Consider the following 10838-nt stretch of genomic DNA (forward strand, 5'->3'; position numbering starts at 1 on the left):
GGTAGAAAATGCATTCTAGATAAAGTAGGTTTAATAAATCTACCCTTGCTTGTCTTTCATTCATTGTAGTATAGTACAGTACAGTACATAGTATAGTAGGAGTTAAGCTGGTACTATCTGGGCACTTTTAAGGCAACATATATAGAATTAATCTCTCCACAAGTACAGCAATCTAATAATTTTGAACTTCAATCTAGGCATATTTTTTTGTCTCAACTGATGTTAATTCCTTCACATGTTGCTCCTGCAGGTCTGCACTAAATCACCAGCATTTGGGGCAAATGGAGTTGCCATGGTCAGAGCTTCACTCAAAAATCTAGCTCAGTAATTTTCGTGTGGCTAAGTGCCAAGACAGGTAATAAACCTGTCTGTAGCTGCTGTATTGAGCAGAGCTCATGTTTGAACTCTGTCGCGTAGCAGCAACTGCAGGCAGGGTAATGCAGAACAGGGAAGCTGAGCAATGACGACAGGACTTAAAAATGCCACAGGCAATTTTCCTAAATAATAATAAAAAAAGAGCTAGATCTTGCTTCAATGTGGGTTAGCTGCACAGTGAACAGGTTTTCTAATTGTGATGAAACCTATTGTCGTGATCTTCTGTTTTTATGATAATATAATTAAATACTGCATAAGGAACTCAATATGAGGAAAAAATCATCAACAAAATTAAAGAATTTATAATAATGCCAAGAAGTCGCACAAATTACAGTAATTAAGTCATTCATGGCTAACACAGAGGTAAGATGGGATTTATTAAGGAAAAAAGCGAGGTTTACAATGACTATTTAATTTATAAATGTAAAAGATTGAAGCTGGCTAGATATTCAGTGCTTCCATTTTTATTAAAAAAACACAAAAATTAAAGTCAGTGCTTGCTGACTTTAAGGAAAGTCTCAGGAAATCTTTCATTCATTACATAATTAATGAAATTATGTAATTACATAGCAGAATTTTAATATAAATTTTCTCTTGCATTTTCCACACATTTAATGGAAAAAAATGGTACAATAACACAGAAAGGTATAGTAGGGTTTCATAACACCCTTATTTCTCTTCTGAAGAAATGGGAACTGCCACAAAATTGCCTTGAGTGTTAGTACATGCATATTGTTACCTCACACATACACAAAAAGGCTGATCTGCCGTTAGCCATATCTGGCATAGATACATGGAATTAAGTGGAGCTGTGCTGATTTGCATTAGCTCATGATCCAGTCATTGCTCTAAATCAACCACAGGTGTAATTTTGAATAGTAAACTGGCATCTTTTTTTCTTTATGTCAGATGCTAAGATTGTGTATCCGTACTTTATTTTCTGTGTCATTTGACCCTTACACGTCATCAAAAATAAAGAAAAACATATCAATGTCAATAAATTACTTTTATGTAGTTTCTTTCTTCCTGACATTGTCCCAAAGTTCTTCAAAACAAGTTGAGTATGAGTATGTGAAGTATACACACAGGAAGTATATCCACTCCATTCTGTAACTATATTATAGACTGCAAGTTCTTTACATCTGTCCATTGACTTGGATTATTAGCTAGAAATGCAGTGTTCCTTTTCTCATAACATACAGAGCACTGTTATGCTAAAAAATAAATACAGAAATAAAAAATAAGACTAAGACTTTGAAACTCATCTCCTGTGTTTAACCCCAGGACTGCAAAGTCAGGGACGCCTAAGGCAAGGAAAAGTTTTGCTGACACTGCCATCATATTTCAGCAGTCTGCACAGTGGTAAAACAGTTCAAACCCAACAATGACTAGTTTTGGTGCTGCACTGCAAAGCATGGTTACAACTCTGTCAGTCTCAAGTCCGCATGTCCCTGTGGTGCTCTGTAGAGATGTGTTACATTTTCGACTGTTTTCCTGCAGTTCAGGAAGTCCTTGTCCATGCTAAAGGTCCTCAGACTGTCCAGGGACGTTGCTGGGCAGCATATAATGTTTTATTAAGCCATATATTTTGTAAATGTATTTCACTTAATCAGGTTACACTTCTACCTTGAAACTATTGATTGGGTAATAAAGATAATTGTTTCTTATGACACCCTGGAGCCTGTTCAGCCACAAGGAGTCATCTTAGCGTATGCATCATCAGGCACTGCCCTAGTTGTGTGACACTGGCATAGTTTGGCCAGGGGATCCCTCTGATGACTGCCCGCAGACCCACTGGCCGAAGCGAGCGCTGGCAGCCTGTCACACTCATACGTGGTTGCACATCGAGACTGATGGTTGCACATCGAGACTGATCACCCCTCCTTCCAGGTGCGAAGGGGATGAAAATCAAATCTATAAATCTCCCACTAGACACAAACGCTGCCAAGGTACCCCAGGACAGAGCTCTCTCCCACGAATTCAGTGTTCAGGTGGGGCCGCGGGACTCCCCAGGTGAGAACTGGGACTTGATAACGATTTATAAAGCCCACTTATAACGATTTATACAGCCCTGGTCACCTCTAGAGTGACCGTCGCCCCCCAAGACAGGTGCGGAGGGGCGGCGGGAATGCCGCCCCCGCCCGCAGCGCCCACGGCGGGGCGGCGGGCCGGGCGAGGGGCGCGCCCGGGTGTGCCGGGCCGCTCCCGGGCGGGCGGAGCCGCCGCGGCGGAGCCGGCGGAGGGGGTGCCCCGCAGCCGTGGGGCACCGAGAGGCGCTGCCCGCCCGCCCGTCCTGCCGCGCAGGTCAGTGCCGGTGCCGGTGTCAGTGCCAGTGCGGGCGCGGAGGGGCAGCCGGGGCAGCCGCGGCGCTGTGCGGGGCAGGCGGGGCGGGGCGGGCTGGGCTGTCTGCGGGGGGTGGCGCTGGGCAGCCAGGATTGCGCGGGGTCTGCGCGGGGAGGACGCGGCGGTGGGCGGAGGTGAGGGCGCGGTGTGTGCGCGGTGCCGGGCGCCGCTCCTGCAGCCCCCCGCTGCCCCGGCGGCCGCACCGCGGGTGCGGGATCGTGACTCCTGCACACGTAACACTTCCCTCCGCCTTCACGTCAAGCAGGTGTTTTCCGGAGAGCGAGGCGCTGCTGGCGACGCGGAGGCTCCTGAGTTTATCCCGTGGCTGCCCCGTGTCTAAGCCTCTTTTCAGCTCTTTTTTTTTTTTTTTTTTTTGGGGGGGATACATTTTTGGCAGTTGAGGTGTGCCAGGAAAGAATTCCTTGCTGCTTCTCGGTACACCCACTTTTGGCCCCCAGGAGACAGGCCTTGGCAAAGGTGGACTTCGTGTTTTCTGAGTGACTGAGAAAAGGCATTTCATGTTTCTGCCAGGGATGGGCTGACTCGTGAGCTCAATAGAAATGGTCAAATTATGTGTCTAATCAAAGCAATTAGTTTTCTAGATGATTTAAGACCAATATCTTCAATGTTGAGTTAAAAGCCAAGTTTGTTGTGGTTAACAAACTGCAGGGTACATCAGTCCTAGACTTGCAGGACTGTAGAACGACAGCAAGTTAGACTTGCCACAAGAAGTGTGTAGCACCAGTCTGGCTATTCTGCCAGTCTAGATAGAGACTATTCAGGTGTTTGGGGGAAAAAAATCAGATTTAGCTGAATCGTAAAAACAGTTTAGAAGTTCCAACGGCAGCTGCCTGAAGTCTGGTTGGTTTCCTGTTGCTATCAGCCTTGAGTCAGAGCTGGGAGAGTTTATTTCTGCAAGGAGGAGTTCTGCTGACTGGTTCACATTTGGGAATGGGAGGTTAAACTACCTTAACTACAGAGACTGTGTGTTGAACAAGGCAGACAGCCTCAGCAGTTTTCACCTTCAGCCTTTCCAAGTGATCCTCAGACTGCAGTCGGCAATAAAGTAATAAATTAATAAGTAATAAAATAAATTCCTGGATCAGCCTCCTTTTCCCATCTCTCAGGTCGTTCTTTGATCAGCACAGTGATATAGCACTTTACATGCAAGTGGAACAAATTACTTGTTTTTTAAAACTAGGAAAAGCTGCTTAGCAGAATAAGCAAAGATTATAACCATTCAAAATTACTCTTCTCAGGTTTAGGTTGAACATTAGGAAGAAGTCCTTCACAGAAAGAGTAATTGGGCATTGGAATGGGCTGCCCAGGGAGGTACAGCTGTCACCGTCCCTGGAGGTGTTTAACGAAAGACTGGATGTGGCACTTGGTACCATGGTCTAGTTGACAAGGTGGTGTTGGGTCATAGGTTGTACTCCATGATCTCAGAGGCCTTTTCCAACCTTTATTCTGTGATTCTGTGAATGTTCTGCTTCTCACACCAGTTTGGTTTAGCATCATTATAAATATTGGGAGATAAGGGATTTCATTCACTGGCAACCACTCTGCTTTTTTTTCCCCAGAAAATAGTTTAGATTGGAATGGACCTTTAAAGGTCATCTAGTCCAATCCCCCTGCCATAAGCAGGGACATTTCTGTCTTGCCCCAATATATGTTAGCTGAGAGAAAATATATTTATGCTTAAAGAACTCATCTGCAGTTTTCTTTTGTAATTTATTCTTTATTAATTATGTCAAAACCTAAATATATGCAAATTTTTCTTCTCCTAAGACTATGGTAATACTTTAGAATTTTAAACTACTTCCAGGTGCAGATGCAAATTCCATTTCTTTTACGTTATCCAATTACAATTTCTAATAATGATAAGATGGCAGAATAGTATTTATCTTACATAGTATGCAAAAGTAATTGCACGTTAATCTAAGCTCTTTTAAGATTTTAATCTTCAGCTGCAGGATATGAACATACCCATCTTGTGGGACCATTTTTATGAAGTCTGACTTAGCAATACAAAACAACTCTGTTATATAGAAAGTCTCTTGGCAAACAAGGAAATGTGATTGCAAAGCTTGCAAATCAAAAGATAACTTCCTGTAGTATGTTTGTTGCACAGTATGGCATGGGAGGACTGAGAGCAGATACTCATTCTACTTCCTTACTTTTAAAGGGTGGTATCTCCCAGTGTCAATATCAGGATTTCCAACTGCAAATGAAGATATGCTATTTTTAAGACCTTTAATATTTTAAATATTCCTTACTAAACAGTATTAAATGAATTATCCAAGGCTGCTTATTGTTAATTGTTCAGTGAAGTACTTTTGACATAACAGTAATACTTCCAGAGCTTAGATATGAACAGACAACCAAGTCCTCAAGTGGTTTTTTTCCACTGCGGGGGGGAGGGGGAGGTATTACTGGTGGTGCCACTCAGCAGGATGAATCTTTCATCTGTCATTTTAATTACAGGGAAAACATGGAAAGCAAAATTATTTGTTGCATCCCATGCTTTATATGAATCACAGTGGACTGAGCTTTTGTACTTCTGCATCAACTGTTTCATATTTTAATATGTCCTCACAATAACCCTTTTTTCACCAAGTAAGTTGTCCTTAAGAGCTATTCCAGTCTGCGTTCTCTAATTCTCACTGGCTGTGTGATGCACTCTACTGTGAGAAACTGGGAGACATCAGCCTAGACTGTCATCAGCCCTGTTGCAGCTTTGCTGCCTGTCCCCTGCTATCCCAGGCAAAATAATGACTCCTTTTGTTCTTGGAAATGCGATACCTCTTCTTCCTTTAAAAACACATCTAAGCTGATAACAATGACATCATTCCCACAGACTGTCATCACAGCGATGCTGATAATGCTTGGCTGGCTGAGAGTGTGAAGTTTCAGTCTCAACTCGGGACCATCTGGCTCTGCAGCTCTGTTGCAGGGATAGCTGGGGGACTGTCCCTTGTGGGGCTGTGATCTCCCTCCAGACAGGGCACGTTGAGGTTAGATGAAAATTGCTGTGACATGCAATGAGGCCTTCACCTGAAAACTTGGATGGATTAAAAAAGATCTGGCTCACACAGTACTCATGGAACAGTTTTAATAAAATGCTTATACACCTAGAGTTTGCTCCCTGTATAGATTTTTCTTCTTTTTTTCTTGTTTGTTTAGTATGTTTGTTTGTTGTTTTCAACCTCAGCCACAAAAGTAAAAGCAGAAGCCTGGAATAACTGGAGGCTTACTTTAACAGGCAAAGTCCAAAATAATGGATTTGACTATATGTTTGTGTTTTGGGAATGTGGTCTCTGCACAACACAAAATCTTGAGGTTTCAGGTTAGCTTTTAAGATTTTAAGTAGAATTTTACATTGAAGATCATATTGTTGCATTCCTTGGTATTGCCCTAATTGATTGACTGAGCCAATGAAGTGCAAAATGTAAGTGTCAAATCATGTATGCAGCTGTGCACTACAGGTTTGGGTAATGACTCAGGGCAGCATTGTGTATGTTAGGTCTATTTTGTGTGTTATCTGCACAGTTAGAAAGCACAAGTGCTCTGGCAAGACATGGAAAGAGTGAGCAGAGTGAGATCTGGGCTCTTCCGGTGTTGTGCCTGGATCATGAATCATTTGTCATCTTTTTTCTCCTCCCAGGTGCTGTGCTGTCTGTTGCTTGCCGTGACTCGTGCCAAGCATGGTGCCAGATCATCAACATGTCTGAATCGCACTCTCCTTTCCTCACCTCTATGGAAGGGACTGTCAATGAAACAGACTGGAGCGCTTCCATGCCTGCTGGAAGCAGATATCACCTCTACATTGGCTTGGTTTTGGCAATAGGTTCCAGTATCTTTATTGGTTCTAGTTTCATACTGAAGAAGAAAGGACTTTTGAAACTGGCAGACAGAGGAGTCACCCGAGCTGGTAAGTGGTGGTGCCTGTGTTGCTCCTGCTGGGGACACAAACACCAAAACACAAAATCAAGGTTTGAATCACAGAATACATGTTTAAAACTGTTGCATTTGAATAGCGATCAGAAATCCTGTCTTGGTGAGGGATGGAGATACAGTATTATTTCTGACTGGTATTTCAGAATTCGTAGGGCTATGGGAGTTGCAGTGTGCATTCAATCCAGTGAGCTGATGATATTTCCTCACTGACAATAGTTAGTTACCAAATAAAATACTCCATTCATCTTACCCTTCAAAATGTCTTTTTTTTTTTTCCCATCTTTTTTTCCCCCTCATTTGAGATGAAAAATCTTAAGATAGTAACTAGGTTTAGTGGTGGGGGGTTGTGTTTTTGGTTTGGTTTGGTTTTTTTTTTTAATTTAGGTGCAATTACCTGTAGAAAGGATATTTATTAGATGAGTTTCTACAGTAAGGACAACTATTCCTTCATCAAAGTCAACAGATGAAGAGCTGGAAAAAGAACAATTGGACTAATCTCATAATTCCCTTTACGTGGGTTTAAATACACAGCATTAGCAGGTTTTTGTTTGTTTGTTGTGTTTATTGCAATATACTGTTCTAGATAATATGCTCTTTCAGTACTTTGTAGGTGCAAATGTGAAGTTGTACTTTTCTGTATTATAATAAGGTGATCTCTCTTCTAAGATGAGGTTGTTTTTTTCTGCTTTCAGGACAAGGTGGATATTCTTATTTGAAGGAATGGCTTTGGTGGGCTGGACTGCTATCAAGTAAGTCACCTGTTTCCTCTCAGCCTGTATGTAAATGCTACATAAAGGAGATGGTTTTAAAGAGATTTATTCCCTGATTTTTCATTCCCTTCACTTAAAAGAAATGCCCTTGGAATCATGTTCAAGACAGGCTGTTCTGATTTCAGCCGTTCACTCAAATACTGCATTTGGTCTTTGGAGCTTTTTGCAGAATAACCACCTTTTCTTTATTTTCCTGTCAAAAGCAATGGGATTGCACCTGTCCAGCTTCTAAGGTACTTAAGAGAAAAGTATTTAACTTTCTTCAGCCTTTATTATTTCCAGAAGAGGTTGTGTAGCTAATTTTGAAATGAAAATTTGCACATATAGTGTAGAATTATATTTTGTTTTATATTTGCTATCATAGCTGTCATACAAAATATTTACAGTAGTATGCCTTTTATATCCCACTCCCCTCCTAAGCTGATCCAAATGTTCTTTCTTCTACAGTGGGACTAGGAGAAGCTGCAAACTTTGCTGCCTATGCCTTTGCACCTGCAACCTTAGTTACCCCACTGGGTGCACTGAGTGTTCTCATAAGGTTAGTACCAACTGGGAGCAAATCTTGGCAAGTGAACCATTCACTGTATGGGGGAAAAATACTGTCTTTAGCTGAAAGTAGAGAAAAGCAATATATGGACAAAGAATGCTTTTTGTTCCTTTGTGGAAAGATCCTTTGCTTATTTGGAACTGAGTTTTCTGGGTAGACAGAGTTAGAAGTCTTGTTCCAAAGACCGCTGAATGGCCTTTTACCTATATTATAAAGTATTTCTTATCAGCATATACGAGGTATACTGCTGATGCACAGTGATAGAAGGTTGTAATTTATCTCTTCCTAGAGAACTGAACTGTTACCCTCTTCTTCAGTTGTATCAAAATGTTAAAGAAAATATTGTATTCCCCCACTAAAATGTTTTCAAAAACATTTATTTTTATAGGAGGATAATTTCATATTAAGGCACATGTAATAAATATTTTGGTTTTGTTTTGTTCTTTTCCAAGTCCTTATGGAAAGAAGGCAAATAAAATTTTGGCTTTTTTCAGTATGCAAAATTAAAAATTTTTGTTCTTTTGAAACATGAATGTCCTTCAGAAATTTTTTATTTCTTACATATGAAGAAACAAATAATTTCGAAGTACTTAAGCACATACATTAATGTGGCTACTATAGCAGCAAAAAAGACATGGCCTATGCTTACAAAAAACTTTCAAGGAAATAATTTATTAGCAAAATGAAATTATTGTCTTTTAAGATCTGAGCGTACTGTATGAAATGCTGTGTTTAAAACAACCTGGGCCACATATTAAAAAAACCAAAACAAAACAACAAGATCCTTGCAGCAATCTAACTGCTAAAACTGCAGCCATTCCATCATAGCAAAACTAATATAATTCAGTTGTGCCGGAATCAGCATGTAGGTAGATGCAGATTAAGTGGCTGCCTGGCTGCTGCTTTGCAAAACAGCTTGAGTTTTATTACCCCCTCCTTTGATGAGGATAGCAGTCTTTCCAATTTTCATGAAACAGAGAGGTCATGAGAACTTCATGTCAGTGAACTTGTTACCTTTGTGTGAAATAAATGTCTGTATTTTGATCAGTGAGTTGAAAAGCTATTTGGGAGCGTGTCCACACACCATTAACCCTGTGTCTGTGCCCAAGGTTATGCTTAACAGGCTAATTGTGCCCTGTGAGGTGGTCTCATTTAGGCCATGTTATTGTCCTTAGGTTAAATATTGAATACCTTAGAGATCCTGGGGTCAGCCCTCTTCAGAGGGGAGACATGCCTTCTCTGTGCTTTGGGGGGAGTCCTGGCAAGCCAGACAGAAACTGTGCCTCAGTGGGAGAGTCCAGGGAGGGATGAGGAACAGTTTCCAAAACTCATGCGAATTGGTTCTAATGGCAAATGAAGTGCTTTAAGCCATTTTTGAATGAAAGAAATGAGCTCATGGGGTTAATCTACAGGTGTGAGAGAGTGCATACCTCTGGCCCAAGCAATCAGGAATGAGAAGTTTCTTGAGCAACTTGTACTCTTTGCAACCTGGAGGAAAGTGATCAGGGTTGCTAACCTCCCTAAAACCTGACCTGACCTTCTTGGTCATGACCAACCTTATTGCAAAACTCCTTACAATATGATTGTTTCAAACTCATTGACCATATATTCAAATTCAAATGAGGTTTTGAGTTGCTGTCATGCTACACAGACAGATTTTGAATGTCTTGTGTGGCTGGTGGAGCTGAACCTCTTGTTTATTTTTTGCCAAACAGTGCTATATTGTCATCCTATTTTTTAAATGAGAAGCTGAATATTCATGGAAAGCTGGGATGTGTACTGAGCGTTTTGGGATCAACAGTCATGGTTATTCATGCCCCAGAGGAGGAAGAGGTCACCTCACTAGATGAAATGGAAACAAAGCTGCAAGATCCAGGTCTGTATGCAATTGCAGTGAACGTGTATTACAGTTCATAGAGAAGTGTTCAGGACTCTGAATAACTTTATGTACTGTGACGTAGTTCTGGTATGTTATCTGTTATCTCATGTGCATTACTCTTCTTCCCTTTCTTACAGCATTTGTCACATTTGCTGTTCTCATAACAGTTGTTGCCCTTGTCCTAATTTTTATCGTGGCTCCAAAGAGAGGTCAGACAAACATATTGATCTACATTTTAATTTGCTCGCTCATTGGTGCCTTCTCTGTCTCATCTGTGAAAGGCCTGGGCATTGCCATTAAACAAATGCTGGAGCAGAAGCCAGTTTATCGACATCCGCTGGTTTACATTTTGGTGGGCACCTTGGTGCTCTCAGTCAGCACTCAGATCAACTATCTCAACAAAGCACTGGACGTGTTCAACACATCTCTAGTGACACCTATTTATTACGTGTGTTTCACTACAACAGTTGTGACATGCTCCATCATCTTGTTCAAGGAGTGGAATAGTATGCAACTGGGTGATATCATTGGAACCCTGAGTGGATTCTGCAGTATCCTCATTGGCATTTTCCTATTGCATGCCTTCAAAAATACTAACATCACCTGGAATCAGCTGATGTCCACTGTTGCCAAAGAACCATCACCAACACGCCGTAAATATGAAACCAGTCACACTTTACTAGGGAGCATGGAAGATCCAGCTTTGGCCTATGAGGAGGACAACATTTTGTTCAGTCAGTGAAACTCTCCAAGCAGTGCTCATCATCAAAGAATCATGAGTTGCTGACGAAGCCCACCCGTGTTTACTAGAATGCTCTTCTTTTCTGCAGTCCTCTGGAAAATGGTCTGTGAGGCCTGTTGAGTGTGGGCCACTCCTCTATGTGTCAGCTGTTGGTTGTAATAAATGAAATGAAAATGTTCAGTAATTAATATGACAAAAACATGATGGTGATTGTGTGTTAGGCAA

At 41.5% G+C, this 10838-nt stretch overlaps 1 protein-coding gene across 1 annotated transcript; it reads left to right on the top strand.

Annotated features, from left to right (window-relative positions):
- Nucleotides 1–2503: 2503 nt before the first annotated feature.
- On the top strand, nt 2504–10613 carry NIPAL1 (NIPA like domain containing 1). The gene is made up of 6 exons (XM_050338504.1): nt 2504–3052; nt 6268–6649; nt 7368–7424; nt 7893–7983; nt 9708–9868; nt 10009–10613. The coding sequence occupies exons 1-6, from the start codon at nt 2504–2506 to the stop codon at nt 10611–10613; spliced, it is 1845 nt and encodes a 614-aa protein (XP_050194461.1).
- The last annotated feature ends 225 nt before the right edge of the window (nt 10614–10838 follow it).

Source organism: Myiozetetes cayanensis, unplaced genomic scaffold, assembly GCF_022539395.1.
Source record: "Myiozetetes cayanensis isolate MyiCay16 unplaced genomic scaffold, myiCay2020 scf7, whole genome shotgun sequence".
In the NCBI taxonomy this organism is placed as follows: domain Eukaryota; kingdom Metazoa; phylum Chordata; class Aves; order Passeriformes; family Tyrannidae; genus Myiozetetes; species Myiozetetes cayanensis.